This window comes from Rhinoderma darwinii, chromosome 4 (assembly GCF_050947455.1).
Source record: "Rhinoderma darwinii isolate aRhiDar2 chromosome 4, aRhiDar2.hap1, whole genome shotgun sequence".
Classification (NCBI taxonomy): domain Eukaryota; kingdom Metazoa; phylum Chordata; class Amphibia; order Anura; family Rhinodermatidae; genus Rhinoderma; species Rhinoderma darwinii.
The window spans coordinates 58212397-58233006 of NC_134690.1; the positions used below are offsets into that span (position 1 = coordinate 58212397).

Below are 20610 nucleotides of genomic sequence, written 5' to 3' on the forward strand. Positions count from 1 at the left end.
ACCACACGAGAAGAATCACAAGCAAAGGAGGAACAGGAAAGGCAGGTATAAATAGACAGAGGTCGGGAGCTAGCTCCATCTGGCCAGGCTGCGATAGGCTCTCCCACTCCTAAGCCTGCCATCCTGAGTGGTGGAAGATGGAGTCAGTCTCAGAGGCATAGACTCAGGTGCAGACTGATTACCTATGGGCGTATACACAGAAGTTGTGCCTGGCAGATCCTTTACACCTTGCTTCATTTTTGACCCTGGCTTTACTGACTACGCTCCTGCTCTGCGATTTGTACCTCGTGCACTCCTGGTTTGACTCGGCTCGTTCACTACTCTTGTTGCTCACTCTGTTGCCGTGGGCAACTGCCCCATTTCCCTTAGCTTCTGTGTACCCTTGTCTGTTTGTCTGTCGTGCACTTATTTCTGCGTAGGGACCGTCGCCCAGTTGTACGCCGTCGCCTAGGACGGGCCGTTGCAAGTAGGCAGGGACCGAGTGGCGGGTAGATTAGGGCTCACCTGTCTGTCTCCCTACCCCGTCATTACAAATACATTGTGGCATAGACTAGGTGTTGAAATGGTTCTGCAGGGCCCATGCAGACAGACTTGTAAGGGTGTTCAACACCCTTTGTGTTCTTACCTCTCCGGAGTCGCGCAGGAACACGGGCAGTCGTTGTAACTCGAGAGTTCGGCTCCCGAGCGCAGGAGCAGGGTGTTGCCATGGCAACGTCCGCTGTCAGGCGCTCGCGCATGAGCCGGGAGAGGAGTGAAGCCTCCAGGAGGAGGAAGAGGACGGATGTGACGCGTGCGACCCGGAAGTGGAAAAAGATAGGGCGCGAAGAGCGGAGGAGAAAGGGTAGAGTCCGTGACGAAGCGGCAGAAGACAGAGAAAGAGGAGAGACGAGTGTGTGTGCAGGTGTGAGGAGGGAACAAGAAAGGCAGCATCGGAGAGGGGGAAAAAGGGAGAGACAGAGCGGGAAGAGACGACCCTTGCAGGACGAGTTGTCCAAGGAAGAGGCCGCAGTGAGTACCCAACCCCCAACACAGCAGCCATCAGCACTAGCAACCCAGCAGCCATCAGCACTAGCCACCTAGCAGCCATAACCACTAGCCGCCAAGCAGCCATCACCACTAGCCGCCCAGCAGCCAGCAGCACTAGCCGCCCAGCAGCCAGCAGCACTAGCCAGCCGTGAATTTGTCCAGCCATGCAGTGGTCCAGCCGTGCAGAGGTCCAGCCGTGCAGAGGTCCAGCCGTGCAGAGGTCCAGCCTTGCAGAGGTCCAGCCGTGTAGTGGTCCAGCTGTGCAGTGGTTCAGCGGTCCAGCCATTCAGAGGGCCAGCCGTTCAGAGGGCCCAGCCGTTCAGAGGGCCCAGCCATGCAGAGGTCCAGCCGTGCAGAGGTTCAGCCGTGCAGAGGTCAAGCCATGCAGTAGTTCAGTGGTCCAGCCGAGCAGAGGTCCAGCAGTCCAGTGGTGCAGCAGCCAGACCTTGGACGCGGCCCCAAGGACGAGGGAGATGGCGCTGAGGAGCACAGGTACTGGACTTGCTATTCCCCTAATCGAGGACAAGGAAGCGTAACTCCCGTAGTCCTGACAGTGCACCAGAGACTTTTCCACACGGAGGAGACGGAACAGGCGCCCAGTTATGAAGACATTTCTTATCTGAAGTTAAATGTTTTAAGAGATCCGATTCTGATTGTCTACAGTAAACAAAAGTTAACCCAACCGCAGTGTCGTATCTATTGCCCACTATAACAGCACCCACCTACACAATTTGGCATAGTCGGCAGGGTCGAAGACCCAGATTAGAGGAGGATGGAACTGTCAAGCAGCGGAGGCGCTGCCGCTCCTGCCGCAATCGCGATACCGATGGGAGCTGCTGTGATGAACATCCCTAAATTCGATGGACAGAGTGTATCTATTACAGATTGGGCCGAGAGGGTACGAGCGGTCGCCCGTTTGTTCCAGGTAACATTAGCCCACCAAGCCGATTTAGCACTCAATTCCCTAGAGTGGGATGCAAGGAGAGCTGTACTGGTCCTACCAGCTGACCAGCGTGACACGCTAGAAGCTATCATCAATAGACTGGACTCATTATTCGGGGATGTCACTTCAGCCGCTGATCTGCAAAATAAATTCTACACGCGGGTGCAAAATAATGGGGAGTCTCTTCAACAATTTGCAGAGGGGCTTCAAGGCATTTGGAGGCGGTTGGTGAAGAAAGACCCAGCGGGATGTGCGGCGCTACCCGAGCCCGACCGGATTGTGAGGGACCAGTTCATCTCCGATCTGGATAGTCGCACCTTGAGAAGGGCACTTCGAGATTTCATCAGAGCCACAGCAACGGTGACGATGGGTGATGTTCTAAGAGAAGTCCTGGAACTCCATGAAGAAGAAGCTGGGGAAACCAATGTAGTCTCACAATGTACCAGCCCTACAGAAGCGACGCCAGGTGGAGTGGAGCGACCGGGATCTGGGTTTCAAGATTTCACCCGGGATGTCCGGGAAGCAATCCGGGAGTTGAAAAACGGAGGTCACGCAGTTGAGAGTGATGGCCGATAGACTGCCGCCGCCTCGATTATCCCTAGGGCCGCCAGGTGGTCCTCGTCTTTGTTGGCGCTGTGATCAAACAGGACATTTTGCCAGAGAGTGCAGAGCGGAGCAGTTTTCCAGAAGGGAACAGCCGCCGTTAAACTAGGAACTCCTTCCGCTGAGGGTCAAGCCATGGGCAATTCACTTTTAGACCCACGAGGGAACGGGGAACTGTTGACGCGCCGATGTCCAGTGGTGACAGTCGTCATTGGGGGAGTGGAGGTCCCCTGCCTGATTGATACGGGATCCGAGGTAACGACCATGACGTACCAGCTATTCCACGACAAGTTCCAGAAGCATCAGAGGTTAGAGGCACCCTGGATAGAACTAACGGCAGCCAACAGCCTTCCAATTCCGATGGCGGGGGTGACCTGGCTACCGGCGGAGGTCTTTGGACGAGCGTTCCCGTGGGCCGGCATCGTGGTGGTCCATAAATGCGCTCGACCATCGGCATGAATGTTCTACAAGAGATACACGAACTTAATGTTCAACGAAGTCAGTGACAGTTAATGGAAGCGGCTGGCGTTTGATCAAAAGGTACAACAGACCCTATTTTATGTTCATCAGGTGTGTCAACGGCAAGCAAGCTGGAAGACTCTCGTGGGGCAAGTAGGGATGGTCCACGCTCCAAGCAGAACCTGAATCCGGGTGCAACCCCGTCAAGAGGTCGATGTTCCTTTGATGGTGGGCACACACCACAGGCTGAAGGGCGCCCTGGTCATAGTAGAACTCGTAAAGACTATGGAGAATCCTAGTGCGTGGGTGGTAGGAAGAACGATATGTCGAATCGCAAGAGGCATGATCACGGTCCGGTTGATGAATCCCACACCGAACTCTATTGTCATCTCAGCGGGCACACTACTGGCGGGCATCGAGATAGTCCGGCCAGAAGACGTGTCCGTTCCAACCAATACCGAATGCACTGAAGAAAGGTCAAGGCAAGAGGGTCAGGGTCCTACTCCCAAACGGGATTCGAGCAACCGGCTGTGGCAACAGTTGGAGCTGGACAGAGTGGCCCCAACGACAGAGGCCGAGGAGCAGTTCAAGCTTTTGTTGCGACGGTTTGACTGGGTGTTCGCCCAACACGAAGAGGACTACGGGTGTACCACCACTATCGAGCACAAAATCCACACCGGAATCAACCCACCTATCAGGGAACGGTATCGAAATATCCCACCGGCATTGCATCGGGAGGTAAAAGACCTATTACAGAAGATGTTGGACGGTCAAGTGATCAGGGAGAGCCAAAGTCCGTGGGCGGCTCCAATCGTTCTGGTACATAAGAAGGATGGCTCCCTTAGATTTTGCGTGGACTATCGGAAGCTAAACGCATGCACTCATCGAGATGCCTATCCTCTACAACGGGTGGAGGAGTTGTTAACTGCCATGCAAGAAGCACGATTTCATACAACCCTGGACCTAGCCAGTGGGTAATGGCAGGTGCCCATGAACGAAGAGGACAAGGAAAAGACAGCATTTATCACTCCCTCTGGACTATTTGAATTTAACCGAATGTCGTTTGGGCTCACCAACGCGCCCAGTACATTCCAGAGGTTAATGGAACATTGCTTAGGGGACTTGAATTACGAGTCGGTGCTGATCTACCTGGACGACATCGTAATTTTCTCCAAGACCTTCACCGAACATCTCCGGCCCCTACATGTTGTGTTGGAGTGGCTGGGCAAGTATGGTCTCAAATTGAAATCTAGTAAGCGTAAATTGGCCCGTCGACAGATCAAGTACCTTGGTCATCTCGTAGATGCGAAAGGAATCGCCCGGACCCTGGGAAGGTGAAGGCGGTGCAAGAGTGGCCCGTACCGAAAAACTCAACGGAAGTAAGGGCCTACTTGAGATTAGTCGGATACCATCGACGATTATTCAAGACTTCGCCAAGATCGCGGGCCCCCTGAATTAACTCCGGTGCGGACAACCCACACAGAAGAAGGGAAGTCACAGTCGGAGTGTCGCCGAACAGTGGTAGGAACCTCAACAACTGGCGTTCGAGGAGTTGAAGACCAGGCTAGTGACAGCCCCTATCATAGCTTTCGCTGACTTTAATAGAATATTCCGGTTATACACCGATGGTAGCTTAAAAGGACTGGGAGCCGTGCTGGCACAACAGCAAGGAGGAACCGAACGGGTCATTGCGTATGGTAGCCGCAGCCTTCGACCAACGGAGAGCAACCCCGCGAACTGCAGCTCATTCAGACTAGAGCTTCTAGCTATCATGTGGGCCGTGATGGAACGCTTTGCAGAATATTTAGCCGGCAGCAAGGTGGACATCTGCACTGATAACAACCCCCTCGCCTACCTAAATACTGAAAAATTGGGAGCAATGGAACAGAGGTGGGTGGCCCGGTTGGCTCGGTTCGACTACGTTATCCATTACAAACCTGGCAAGGATCACACCAATGCGAATGCGAGAACTATGGCAGCTGGTGTTACCAAAGGCAGACGTGAAGTCAGTATGCAGATGGATACATGAGAAGGGAGGCCACTTTGCAGCGGACAAAACGGTCCAATTGATCCGTAATCACTTCTATTCCCCAGGATTAGAGGAAGTAACCAGGCACGTATGCGAAGAATGTGCGACCTGTGTGGTGCACAAGGCTACTGAACATTGCGAAGAGCCGATGGTCATCAAGACGGGAGAACCTCTGGAGCTGTTGTCGGTCAACTTCCTGACCATACAGGAAGTCATGTCGGGCCACAAGTATGCCTTAGTGTGTGTGTCGACCACTTCTCCTAATTTGCGGTAGTGATTCCCACCCGGGATCAAACTGCGTCAACAACAGACACTGCATTGTGGAAACACGTTCTTCGTCCTTACGGGTGTCCGAGACGACTGTTACCCGACCAAGGGACGAATTTCGAATCCGAACTTATCCGGGAGCTGTGTGTACTACATGGAATCAAGAAATCGAGGACGACGCCTTACCACCCGCAAGATAATGGGGCCTGTAAAATATTTAACTGCACGTTACTTGGTCTGCTGAGAACCCTGGGGGAGGAGAAACAGGAACGATGGCCCGAGTACGTAGATGACCTGGTGTGGGCTTACAATCACACGATGCACCGCACAACGGGATACACCCCGTATCAGCTAATGTTCGGCCGTCCCAGTCGGTTGCCACTAGCGCTCCTGTTGGAAAATCTCACGTGGACAGGTCTCCCACTGAATGGGTACAAGAACACCAGAGACGTTTGAACATCGAGAAAAGCGGGGTGGGGAGAGTTGGAGGAAGAGAGAAGACTCCGAACCGAGCTAGACGTCACGCAATCTTTCATCCTGGAGATCGTGTACTGGTCCGGAACCGCCGAGCGACAAGCGGGGGTAAGCTGGAACCCTGATGGGAAAGAAGGCCATATGTGGTGATTAAACGGATCGATCCTGAACTCCCGGTGTATGAGTTACGGCCAGAAGGAGATCGGGGTCAGAGTAGAAACCTACACCGGAACCTGTCGCAGCCCTGCACCTTTCCAATGCCAGACGTGGTATCCTCGCCAGTACCAGAAGGACAGAGGAATTCGTTGCCGACTGCTGCAGGAGAGGACTGGTGGCTGGTGATCCCCTCAAATAACCCCTCGGCGTCTTGGGAACGAGTGCCAATGGAAGCAGCAGAGTTGACCGGTGCTTTGGAGTTAGCAACACCCGAAGAGAATCGCGGATTACGGTATCCTCAGAGACGTAGCCATAACAGACTACCGGCTTATTTACAGGACTTTGAAGTGTAAGCGCAGAGGACTGTACTTCAGAACGAGGGGGGAAGTGTAATGGTGGTCAACACCCTTTGTATTCTTACCCGTCCAGAGTCGCGCAGGAACACTGGCTGTCGTTGTAACTCGGGAGTTCGGCTCCCGAGCGCAGGAGCAGAGAGTTGCCATGGCATCGTCGGCTGTCAGGCGCTCGCGTATGTGTCGGGGGAGGAGTGAAGCCTCCAGAAGGAGGAGGAGGACGGATGTGACGCGTGCGACCCGGAAGTGGAAAAAGAAAGGGCGCGAAGAGCGGAGGAGAAAGGGGAGAGTCTGTGACGAAGAAGAAGAGAGAGAAAGAGGAGAGACGAGTGTGTGTGCGGGTGTGAGGAGGGAACAAGAAAGGCAGCATCGCAGAGGGAGGAAAAAGGGAGAGACAGAGCGGGAAGAGACGACCCTTGCAGGACGAGTTGTCCAAGGAAGAGGCCGCAGTGAGTACCCAACCCAGCAGCCATCAGCACTAGCAACCCAGCAGCCATTAGTACTAGCAACCCAGCAGCCATCACCACTAGTCGCCTAGCAGCCATCACCAGTAGCCGCCCAGCAGCCAGCAGCACTAGCCGCCCAGCAGCCATCAGCAGTAGCCAGCCGTGCAGTGGTCCAGCCGTGCAGTGGTCCAGCCGTGCAGTGGTTCAGCGGTCCAGGGGGCCCAGCCGTGCAGGGGGCCCAGCCGTGCAGAGGTCCAGCCGTGCAGGGGTCCAGCAGTCTAGTGATGCAGCAGCCAGACCTTGGACGCGACCCTAAGGATGAGGGGGACGACGCTGAGGAGCACAGGTACTGGACTTGCTTTTACCCTAATTGAGGACAAGGAAGCGTAACTCCCGTAGTCGTGACAGTGCACCAGAGACATTTCCACACAGAGGAGACGGAACAGACATTGAGCCGCGCACTTCAACGTCCCAACCTTCCACATGTGGTTAACTCCTGGCCGTGTTCCGGCGCCCAGTTATGAAGACATTTGTTATCTGAAGTTAACTGTTTTAACCACGGAAGAAGAGATCTGATTCTGATTGTCTACAGTAAACAAAAGTTAACCCAACCGCAGTGTCGTATCTATTGCCCACTATAACAGCACCCACCTACAGACTAGCTTCTCGCAGTTGGCGCCAATGTGCCCCTTTGCGTTAGGGTAACAAATTACTTTGGAGGGATGATCTTCGTCAGCCACAAAGCTTAGGTAAGTCCTACTGTTTCAAACGCCCAGGGTGAGCCAAGAAAATATTCGCCATACCATCACTCCACCAGCCTGCACTGTTCACACCTGACAGGAAAGGTTCATTGATTCATGCTGCTTGCACCAAATTCTGACCCTCCCATGATCCTGGGGAAACAGGAATCTGGATTCATCTGACTAGGTGATGTTTTCCACTGCTCATAGATCCAATTTTGCGCTTTTTTGCCCACTAGTGTCTTGCCTTTCTGTTTCGCTTAGACAGCAATGGCACTCAAACAGGTTGTCTGCTGTTATAGCCCATCTGTGGTAAGGAACGACGAGGTCTGCATTCGGACATGTTAGGTGGAGCACCAGCATTGTATTCAGCTGCAATTTTCTTGACTGTGCACCACGTGTTCATCAGAACGACTCTTGACATCCCCCTCTGACCCCTTTCATCGACGAGTTGTTGACAGTATCCGCTTTCTCTTAAAGTTTCTTCTCAATTACATCATTCCCGGTTTACTCTCGACACCTTTGCACGAGAATACGCCACAAGATTGGCATTTTTTTTTAATACTGGCCCTGACTTGTTTATCACCGATGATCATTCCTTGTTTGAAGTATATCGCTCAATTTTCCCATTCTAATAAGGATTCACACTGAAACTGATCCACAGAGAACTTGATCCCTTTATTTTATGCTGCACTCCGGAGTTACGTGTCTAATTTCCATACGGGGAAGCTCCAATTTTTAAAAAAGAGCAGGTGTCTCTAATAAAGTGTTCATTCAGTGTATATTGTCCATCACCTGGTTCACATATTTCCTCAGACTCTCCAGCTAGGCACACTCCTAGCCTGATATGGTTAATATTTCATGTGCATAAATACAGAAACATTTCTTTAATCTGGAGTCAACAAGACTGGATTGGTGCCGGATAATCAGTTATTCCAAATTATTGACTGGTCATAGAAAAGTATATAAAACTTACATGGATTAGAGATAAAATATTCTACTACAACGTTTTAATTAAGTGAGTCTCCTAATCTCTGCTAATTCTGCAGTTTTTGGTCTTGGGAAATTCCAGATTATCATGATGTCTTCTGCTGGAAATAAGTGCTGGATTATGAGATACCATATATAATAGAGAAAAATTTCTTTCGTTTACTATAGTTGTAGATTAGATATGTAGGCGTTTCAAGCTATTTCTCAAATTTTCAGCTGCTCAAAAGAAAATGAGCAAAGAAAAAAACTTTTTTTTGGACATTTTAGAATTATATTATAATTATCATACAAGTTTTTAGTAAATTTCATGTTTTCAATATAATGGTAATCGGGCATCTGTCATTTATATCTTCCCCAACTATCAGAAAGGTTAGTGACCATAGTTATGCTTTTTTACCACCAGGTGGCAGTGATTAGATAGAAATTGACATCTAAACCCTCAAATATGAAATGCAGGTTCTGGCACACGGCTTGACCATGTGAATAAGGGCCCTATTGCTCCCTATAATGCTGACAAGTGCACGTCTACATGTTACCAGTGATGTCAAAACAGTTTTTTAATGGATCATCCATAACATTTCCACCTACCTGTGTCCTGTGCCATATGACTGATGCCCTGGAATGACCTAACTTGTTCCGACAAGGCCCCTTATCATAATGTATAAGCAAAAAATCATCCTGGTGAAGCAGAGAAGTGCAATTAGAGAAGATATCAAGTTAAACACAAAGTATCTGCAATTGTCTATCTTTAATTTGGGAATACAGTATCACAACAAACAGCAGCACAGTGAAAAAATATTCTGGAACCGCAAATGTAAAAGAAGGGGAATTGCCTTTTTGATCGTAGTAAATTTTTATCTGTTGCAGTATTCAACATACAATTATTAGCTTCATACAGAGGGTGGTAGAGTCACTTAAACACATACAGAGAGACATACATACATACATACACATATATACAGAGACCAATACACACATACAGAGGGACACCAAAGGCCATTTTACACGGGCCAACAAGCGTTCATATGTACACTTGTTTCCAATTAGGGCAAAGAAAAGCTGATGAACACGCAAACGTTCAATCATCGGCTGATCTTCCTATTTATACAGCCAAAAAAGTGGTCGCTAGTCGATAGCACATGTTTCTTTGTAAACAGGGAGATGTGCTGCCGACATGATGGACATGTATGGGTATGAACGATCGTAGCAACGATCGCTCGTCCCCATAAGTAACAGATCATTGCTCCTTGTGTAAGGAGGAAACAAGTGCTGGTCCACAAACTGTCTCGTCAATCGGCGCTCGTTTTCACGGCTTAAATCGGACTCTGTAAAAGGACCCATACATACAATAAAGTATACAGATACATACTGTACATACTGCACACATACAGAGATGTACACATATAAAACATACACAGACGACACACACACAGAGACTTACATACAGACGTACAACAAAACATGCATACATAAACATACACAACACACACGGCATACACAAACACACACACATATATATATATATATATATATATATACACATACATCTACAGACATACATACACTCCATAACTATTATAACTGTCAAATATTTTTAAATAATTAAATAATTTTGTACTTTTGTTAAAATACCTTGTATTTTGTACTTAATCTCTACCCAAAGTGTGCTGGTTTTGTTCAATAGTTTTTTCTTTTTTTGCTATATCATTATATTGGACGGCACCGTGCAATAATAATTGCATCTTTTGGGTTATTCAAAAGGATATTCTGTTTCTTTTGTTATACATACATACAGTACACAAATAGAGACATACACATAATACATACATGCACAAGTTTTAACAGAGACACAGACAGAAAGATTTTTATACAGACAAACATATACAGAGAAACAGAAAGATATATAAATATAAAAACAAACATATAAAAAGAGATGCAGATATATATATATATATATATATACATACACACACACACACACACACACACACACACACACACACAAACAACAATAAACATACACACATACAAACATTTGGTGACACATACATGCAAAAAGAAAGCTACACTTAATTGTCGTGTTGAACAGATATAAGATGGCAAAAATAATTATCTAGCACTTGATTAATCCTTTCAACTTGGCCGTTGGATTGTGGATGATTTGGAGAAGAAAAGTCCAATTTCACATCTAAAAGTTTACACAGGGCTCTCCGGAACTTAGACATGAATTGTACACTCCGATCAGACGCGAAATGGAGGAGCAGTCCGTGAAGACAAAAAATATATTGAACAAACATATTTGCCAGGCAAGGAGCTGAGGGAAGGCCAGACAGAGGAACAAAATGTGCCGACCTAAAAAAACGATCTACCATGACCCAGACAGTGGTACAATCAGCAGATGGAGGAGGATAAGTAATAAAATCCATGGCAATATGTTGCCAGGGACAATCAGGAACAGGCAGAGGTTGGAGTAGACCCGCAGGCTTGGAATGGGTAGCTTTGTTTTGGGCACAGAAGAGACATAGTCCACAACATCCTTGGGCAGCGTGGGCCACCAGTAGTGAAGAGAAATAAAGTCCCGAGTCTTACGGATGCCAGAGTGCCCTGCCAACTTGGAATTATGACACCAGAGGAGAATTTTCTTCCGGTCAGTAGGACGGACAAATTTTTTTCCAGGAGGAATGTCTTTAATCTGCAGAGAGTTAACAGAAATAATCTTAAATGGGTCAATAATATATTGAGGATCCTCTTCTGAGTCATCCGTCTCAATCAACCGGGACAATGCATCGGCCTTTATATTTTTACGAGCAGGATGGAAATGAAGTAGGAACTGGAATCTGGCAAAGATCAGCGACCATCTGGCTTGACGAGGGTTCAGTCGTTGTATATATTGTAAATAAGTGAGGTTCTTCTGATCGGTGTAGATGATAATAGGGTGAGCAGCCCCCTCTAGCACATGCCTCCACTCTTCTAAGGCCAATTTGACAGCTAGTAACGTACGATCCCCAATGGAGTAGTTTCGTTCTGCAGGAGAGAAGAATTTTGAGAACAAGCCACAGGATACCGCCTTACCCTTGGAGTTTCTTTGAAAGAGAAGTGCTCCAGCACCAATGGGAGAAGCGTCAACCTCCAACGAGAATTGTACGGGAGCAGACGTAAAAGCCCTCTTGAGATTGGCAAATGCCAGACCTTAGTGTTTACTCCCTTCTTGGTGAGAGCAGAGATAGGAGCGGTAAGTGAAGAGAAGTTTAGGATGAACTGGCGATAGAAATTTGCAAGACCAAGAAATCTCTGTATGGCACGGAGACCTTGGGGACATGGCCATTCTAAGACGGACTTCACTTTCTCCGGATCCATCTTTAGTCTATGATCTGAAATGATGTAGCCCAGAAAGGGCAAAGATTTATTTTCGAATACACACTTTTCAAGTTTAGCGTAGAGACTATTCCCCCTTAACCACGACAGGACTTGGTGAACATGCTTCCAGTGAGTCCTCAGATCTGGTATAAATCAATATGTCGTTCAGATAAACCACCACACAGACATACAGTAGATCCCAGAACATGTAGTTTACAAATTCATGGAACACAGCTGGAGCGTTATACAATCCAAAGGGCATCACAAGATATTCATAGTGACAGTCTTGGGTGTTGAATGCAGTTTTCCCTTTGCAGGTACGGATCAAGTTATAAGCCCCACATAGATCCAGCTTTGTGAAAATCTTGGCCCCTTTAATTCTGTAGAAGAGCTCAAAGATTAGCGGCAAGGGGTATTTGGTCTTGACAGTGATTTGGTTTAAACCACGGTAGTCTATACATGGCCAGAGAGATCAATCTTTCTTTTCTACGAAGAAGAATCCGGCTGGAGAAGTGGACTTCCTGATAAAACTCCTCTCGAGGTACTCCTTGACGTATGCCGACATGGCTTGGGTTCAGGCAAGGAGAGAGGATAAACCCGTCCACGAGGAGGTGAAGCTTCAGGGAGGAATTCGATTGGACAATAGTAAGGACGATGGAGAGGAAGGACCTTGGCCTCCTTCTTACTGAAGACATCTGCAAAATAGGCCGACCAGACCGTGACTGAGGTATCGGGGACTGGACAGGGCAAAACTGAGACAGGCAGCGGTGAAGACATCGGGATCCCCACTGGAGTACCTCCGGAATTCCAGTCAAGGGCAGGAGCGTGTTGGCGAAGCCATGGTAGTCCCAGCAGGATAGGGTTAATAGCTTTTGTCAGAACATAAAAAGCTATTTGTTCTGAGTAAAGAACTACCACTTGCAACTTCAGAGGTTCAGTAATGGAAAGAATTGGTTCTGGCAGAGGTTGACCATCCACTGAAGCAACTGCTAGAAGTTTCTCCAGAAGAGTCTTGGGCAAGTGGAGACGGTCTACTAAGGCCTGTTGGATGAAATTTGCATCCACTCTAGAATCTAGATAAGCGGAAACCGAGTGTGATTGTTCACCAGAGGAGATTGTCACAGGAATCGATAATTTGGGAGAGAATTTTGCAAAGTTTCCCGGCTTCTGGGGACATTGACGCACAAAAAGACCCTTATGGCCACAGTACAAATATAGTCCTGCTGAATGTATGCGCTGCTGCTCCTGGTCAGACAGTCTGAGTCTGTCCACCTGCATTGGCTCATCAGGGACAACAACCGAAGGATGTAGCAGGGGTCTCTGGAACTTAGGCGTCAGTCTGTAGGACCTTTTTTCCCTACAAACTTCCGAGGCGCGCTCTTGGAAACTCATGTCGATCCATCTAGCCAGAAGAATTAGGGCATCCAAGGTAGATGGGAGATCACGAGCCGCCAGCTCATCTTTTATTTGAGGAGTTAATCCTAGCCAGAAGGTTGCCACCAAGGACTCATTATTCCAGGCAAGCTCTACTGTCAAATTACGGAACTTCTACCGTATTCTCCTACCGTTGATTCCCCTTGATGGAGAGTCAGAAGCGAAGCAGCTGCAGAAGACTATTGGCCCGGTTCTTCAAACACTGTACGAAAAGACTCCATGAATAATTGCAGGTTGGAAGATTCTGGCCCCTCACGTTTCCAGATAGGGTTCACCCATGCCAGAGAGCAGGGAGACAATAAAGGCAACCTTGGTCAGATCAGAGGGGGGAGAGATGTGCGTGCAACTAGAAGTAGATCTTGCACTGGTTGATAAAGCCTCTACAGGTTCTTGCATCTCCATTGTAACGAAGTGGAGGTGGCAACAAAACTCTGGACCCAGAACTTACTGGAATGATGGTGGGTAGTGGAGTAGATGGAGCAGTATCAGAAGCAAGATCAAAGCGTGTGACAATAGAATCAACCGCTTGTAGAAGCTGATCCTGTCGTGCTCGGAAGTCACGCATGTCTGCTTGCATTAGTTGGAACGACGTCTTGGATTGACCAGCGGGATCCATGGCCTGAGCAAACTGTCATGACTGTGGGGTATGTGGACCCACTAGGCCGCTCCGCGTAGGGGAGTAGCAGCTGGCCAAACGAGAGTCAATGATAGTCTTTAGGACCAGAGTACCTGGGTAGAAGACTTGTGCCGGACTATTGGAAGCTTGGCTTGTGCTGGACTATCGGAAGCTGGTTTGTGCTGCATAATCGGAAGCAGGTATGTGCCGGATGATCGGAAGCAGGCTTGTGCTGAATGATCGGAAAGCTGGCTTGTGCCGGACTATCAGACGTAGGCTTGTGCTGGACAACAGGACTAGTCTCGGATACAGGACACGGATACTGAACTCGTCTTGGACACTGGACTTGGCACGAACACCGGACACGAATACTGGACTCTGGACCTGGCACAGACAATGGAGATGGGATACAGGATACAGGGTAACACTTGGGAACCTTTGTAGACCAACACAGGGTTAGACACAACATTGCTCAGACAATGAGGAAGTGGGCAGAGTTCCTTTTAAAGTCCCGGGTGTGCTGGGATTGGTTTGGGATGAAATTAATGGTGCGCGCATTGGCCTTTTAAGCGAGTGTGCACACCCTACGGCCTTCGGCCGGAGGAGAGAGCAGTGTGTGCCGGCGTCTCAGGGGAAGGAGATGCCGGCAAGGCCTCAGTCTTGCAGTCGCGGCTGCTGGTTAGTGAGGAATGCCTGTAGCCTTACAATGTGTACCCAGTGAAGATCTCTGCTGCTATCTTACTTCATGCTGGATGTAATTATATTAGCAGCAATGTAAGATGGATTACTGTGTATTATGGAGGAGGGGGCTATGGGGAAGCAGCAGCAGAGGTAAATCCTGTCACAGCTTTCTCCTCAGTGTGTGACTGTTGCGGGCACTGTGTGTATGCAATTCAAGGTCCTGGCTAGAGGTGTGCCAATTTTGTCGTCTGATTTCTGTTTTTTTGATGTGTCATACATAACGATGCATTGGGGTATTAAAGGGGTTTTCCCATCAGGGACATTTATGACATATCCACAGGATATGTCATAAATGTCAGATAGATATGGGTCCCAGCTCTGGGACCCGCACCTATCTCTAAAATGAGGTCCCCTAAACCCTACTCTACCCTTAAGTGTTTACGCTGATGCTTGTGATTTCCGAGCATGTAAGATGAAAAAAGCTTGACAAAGACCCCACAATCACTATGGGTCGAAACGTTGCCTGTTTGTCGTGGATGTTCTGACAATAAAACCACTTTGATTATCTGGAGACGTGTGCTGTTTTTCTACTATCTTTCTTGGAATTTTAAATCATGCCGGAGTGGGTTTGCCTGGCTTGACAGCGTGCACCGCACCAGACTCGGGATTTGTGCTGCTTCAAAATCCTTTACTTTGCTTCATACCCTGTGGATATGTCATAAATGTCCCTGATGGAAAAAACCCTTTTAATTCACCAGATTTGTGATTCAATTTTAGAGAATTTATGAGAAAAATTGGGGAATTGACTCTCACATTGTATTCTATGGAGCAGCAAATCGACAAAACACCGAAGTAGGCAAATTGATTCGCTCACCCTAAATCCTGACCAGATCTGGGCACAAGGCTCCATTTTACCATTCAAATGTTGTAAAGAATCAGCTACCCCCTTCTTTCACAGTTGGTTCCCAGAGAAGAAGATAATCTCAGGAGATATTGACCTTACTTTGCTGGCAAAAATGTAATAACTGTGTCCTGTACTACTGAGGGAAATCCTCTGTACTGCTAATGATATGTACCTGAAATAATTCTTAGATTTTTCTCTACTGTCACTTTTTTATGTTTTACTCAGAATCAATACGTAGGTCTTCTTTAAGATCCACTGTCCATGGGTGGCGATATCTAGTTGCATGCACGTTGCAGTAAAATTGTGGCAATACTGCAACTCATGCGACACCTCAATATCTTAATATGCAGGAAAAGTTTGTAGGCGGTTGTAAGAATTTCGACATGACGCATAACTTCCCCGTGGAATCATTAAGGTTACGAGCAATTCGTGGAAACCTTGCAACTTGTGAGCGATCAAATGCAACCATCGGGCCATAGTCTTATGGAGTACACTATCGGAGGAACAAGGATCCTGTGACAACTAATTTAGAACATAGATGGTATACTCACATCGAGTGACTCTAGGCAGTACCAGCAGAACGCGTGCTTGCAGTTTTTACACATCATTTGCGCGCAGCCTTCGTCTCTTTCTATGAAGACTTTACATTTAGGACAACGTTTGATCGGAACATCATCTTCTACCATTTTTAATGAAGAGCTGAAAAGACATAAAAATTTGAATTATAAATGATATAATTCTTTGTTAGGGATTTATTGATAGATGAATAAGTAGATTGTGTTAGCATAATGTTTAGTTTAACAACAAACTGACAATATAAATGAAGGAGCGTCCGCCTGCAGAAACATAAAGATATTATTAGAGATAGACAGATAAATATGAGATAGATAGATAGATGATAGATAGATAGATAGATAGATAGATAGATAGATAGATAGATAGATAGATAGATAGATAGATAGATAGATAGATAGATAGATAGATAGATAGATAGATAGATAGATAGATAGAATTAACTGTAATTAAATTAGTTTACATGCTCCAGTTCACACTTTTCATTCTTGTGCTACTCTCTCTGGCATCCTGCTGTACCTTGACTCTCCGGGGAGAAAAGTGATTGGCATATTTTCTTGACATCCTTGTCCTGGGTGCCAGTTGGCCTTGCATGATGAGCAGAACTCTATATCACATGATGTGCACTGTACCAGCTGTGGATTTTGGGGCCCTTTCTCCTGTAATTTGCATACTGCTTGGCAGGATGAAGATGGACACCAAGTCCTACATGGATCCAAAAGGATTTCTAAAAGAAAAAATATAAAAACATCCGAACGTTATATATCGCCCTCAAAATATTCAAATATTTAATGTATATAAAAGATATCATAACGTCTAGTGCAGGGGTCTCAAGCACGCGGCCCGCGGGCCGCATGCGGCCCCTGGGGCTGTCATCTGCGGCCCGCGGGACACAGAGCCGCTAGTATCGGCTTTTCTCAGAGACTCTGGAATTCCCTGACATCGCTGTCCACATATGAACAGCGATGTCTGGGGCTTCCCCAGAGTCGGAGTCCCGAGAAGAGCGCTGGTGTCGGCTCTGCTCCGGGACTCTGTGGAATTCCCTGACATCGCTGCCCATATATGGACAGTGTGTCAGGGTTTTGTCCAGAGCGGAGCAGAGCGCTGGTGTCGTTCTGCTCCTGGACTCTGTGGAATTCCCTGACATCGCTGTCCACATATGAACAGCGATGTCTGGGGCTTCCCCAGAGCCGGAGTCCCGAGCAGAGCGCTGGTGTCGGCTCTGCTCCGGGACTCTGTGGAATTCCCTGACATCGCTGCCCATATATGGACAGTGTGTCAGGGTCTTGCCCAGAGCGGAGCAGAGCGCTGGTGTCGGCTCTGCTCCTGGACTCTGTGGAATTCCCTGACATCGCTGTCCACATATGAACAGCGATGTCTGGGGCTTCCCCAGAGCCGGAGTCCCGAGCAGAGCGCTGGTGTCGGCTCTGCTCCGGGACTCTGTGGAATTCCCTGACATCGCTGCCCATATATGGACAGTGTGTCAGGGTCTTGCCCAGAGCGGAGCAGAGCGCTGGTGTCGGCTCTGCTCCTGGACTCTGTGGAATTCCCTGACATCGCTGTCCACATATGAACAGCGATGTCTGGGGCTTCCCCAGAGCCGGAGTCCCGAGCAGAGCGCTGGTGTCGGCTCTGCTCCGGGACTCTGTGGAATTCCCTGACATCGCTGCCCATATATGGACAGTGTGTCAGGGTCTTGCCCAGAGCGGAGCAGAGCGCTGGTGTCGGCTCTGCTCCTGGACTCTGTGGAATTCCCTGACATCGCTGTCCACATATGAACAGCGATGTCTGGGGCTTTCCCAGAGCCGGAGTCCCGAGCAGAGCGCTGGTGTCGGCTCTGCTCCGGGACTGTGTGGAATTCCCTGACATCGCTGCCCATATATGGACAGTGTGTCAGGGTCTTCCCCAGAGCGGAGTCCCGGGCAGAGCGCTATTATCGGCTCTGCTCCGGGACTCTGGGGAAGCCTCTGACATCGCTGTTCATACATCGACAATGATTCCCCAGAGCAGGAGTCCCAGTGATGTCAGGTGCACAGCTGGAGTTCCAGGAAGAGCCTACTAGCACTCTGCCTGGGACTCCAGCTCTGGGCAAGCCCCTGACATCACTGGGGCAGCCTCTACAGAGGGCACTGGGGCAGCCTCTACAGAGGGCACTGTGGCGTTATCTACAAGTGGGTGTGTGACAGTATCTGAAGAGGACACTGGCATTATCTAGGGGTGTGTTGCATTATCTACAGAGGTCACTGTGGCCTTATCTACAGAGGGCACTGTGGCCTTATCTACAGAGGGCACTGTGGCCTTATCTACAGAGGGCACTGTGGCCTTATCTACAGAGGGCACTGTGGCCTTATCTACAGAGGGCACTGTGGCCTTATCTAGGGGTGTGTTGCATTATCCACAAAGGGCACTGAGGCAGCATCCACAGAGGGCACTGCGGCACTATCTAAAAAGGGGCTGCCCAATCTTGACATGTGTGCTAACTGAGCCGCCGGACTGCATTTAGCGACACTTAAACTGGAAAGCTGGATTGTTGAAATAATCACGTGGAGAAATATCTCAAATTTTAAACCTAGCGCTATTATTATAGTAATGTAGTATTATTATTCTAGTAATATAGTGTTATAGTAGTTCAAATAACTAATTGATTAACAATAATTTTGTATTGTATCAAATTTGAAAGTAATGCGGCCCATCAACTTCCCATTTTTTCTATATGCGGCCCACTTACCCGGCCGAGTTTGAGACCCCTGGTCTAGTGTCTGCTTAGCTAATGGAGGAGTCCTCCACTCAGGTCCTCCTGTAGTTGTAAAAGCTTGTTATTTAACATCCCTCAACAAAGTCTTCACAGTCCGCAATAATATACATATAGCTTAATTGGTTTACTTATCCATAATGTTGTGCATGCCTTACAGGGGTTGTCCCCTTTGGATAATCTCATTTTATTCGAAAGGCTTCCCGAAGACAAGTTGATCACAGTGTCCCATTGGGGAGTCCCCAGCGATCTGCTGTGATCTGCAGAAGAATCTGGTAGCAAGTGTTCAATTCCCCTGCAGTACCACTATATGGAAAACAAAGCATTACATGGTGCCCATTGAACTCAATGGCCTGTCCATTTAATGCATGGACATGTTGAACCCTCCAGAGAGAAAGACGCTCTATGTCTCCAATTTAGCTAAATGATGGAGGTCCCAAATTAGGGACTACAGAATTTGAAAACTGAGTTTTCTGAACCAGATAACCCCTTTAACCCTTCTGTCCCCAGGTTTTGATCGTCGAGAGAGGAACTGTGTTGTGATTTGGATTTATGATAAACCTCCTAACACAACTCCCCAAAAATAGGCTACTATGCGGCTTGTACCTACAAATAAAGTGTAAGTTCTTGTTCACACTTGCGTGTGAATTTCGGTCTGTAAAAAGTTTCCCTCATGCACAATATTGCGCCAAATTTAGTCCTAGAATCACTTAAAACAGTGCTTTTATGTTAAACACCCTGTGCAAAACGGCACCCGATGAAACATGCTGTGTAATAAAAAATATGCCGTGTGTGCACAAAAATATATGAACATATGCAGAGAATAACATTGGTTTCAAATTCTGTACCTTCTTCATAGGAAGACAATATGGCCATTCATTGACCCTGCACATGGAGCCCATGCAGGTCTGTATTACACACAAGTAGGCACTACATGTCCACTGTCTGGTGCCTCCGAGAGGAATTGTATTACCCCATAGACACAAATCTTCTAGGGAGAAAACCTCCATCTAATGACATTTGAAGGCAATGTGTCTGAAGGAGTCTGTGAGAAAAGACCTTATACCACGTTTTTTTATAAAATCAAAGACCCAAGGAGTTACAGTAGAGGTGGCCATACACATTGGGCTTACGTCGAACCGGTCGACTAATGTGTATTAAGGTGGCCATACACTTTCAATAGCTGAATGCACATTCATCATCTGTCAGGGAAAGTTGATAGGCCTCCATACACATTAGATATCAACCAATCCCACCAAAATAAATTCAGCCAACAATAATCTAATGTGTATGGGGACAATATATTTTCGACTGGCATTTGTTCTGGCACATGTTCGGGGAAAAAAAAAGAACCGGCATGTTGAATTTCAAAACGCCGATCCTTTATTCTCAAGGGAGATAAGCCACCGCCAGTGGTGGCAGCAGCTTATTCTCCCCAGTTTAGAACACATGCGAACGAAAGAGCGTGCATGTGTATGGGGAAGTCCAGAGGAATGTTCGTTCGGCTGACAGCAATTGAAGGTGTATGACCACCTTTAGGGCCCATAGCAGTATATGGGTATGCATGAGCATAAAGATTACAAAGATGCATGAGCATAAAGATTATCATTCGGATTGGTTCTATCTACTTGAGAAAATATTCCATGAACGTCATTTCTGGAAAATACGAGAGTTCTCACATAAATGAATTAACCTTTGAAACAATGCTATTTAGCTCAAGATCATATTATTCCCTGAAAGGTTTGGTACTAAATCAATTACTTCTTTTCAACACGAAGATGAAAGGACCGGCTAGCAGAATCTGAAG

The 20610-nt window shown here is 47.7% G+C and overlaps 1 protein-coding gene across 2 annotated transcripts in view; it reads right to left on the bottom strand.

Moving 5' to 3' along the window:
- Window positions 1-20610, bottom strand: part of RNF144A (ring finger protein 144A) — a 109132-nt gene that overhangs the window by 8749 nt on the left and 79773 nt on the right. For both annotated transcript variants that reach the window (XM_075861133.1, XM_075861132.1), the window contains exons 5-7: window positions 16571-16778; window positions 16030-16177; window positions 9075-9164 (exon numbers count right to left, since the gene is read on the bottom strand). In XM_075861133.1, the coding sequence (XP_075717248.1) occupies window positions 9075-9164; window positions 16030-16177; window positions 16571-16778 (446 nt within the window). The remainder of the gene's footprint in view (window positions 1-9074; window positions 9165-16029; window positions 16178-16570; window positions 16779-20610) is intronic.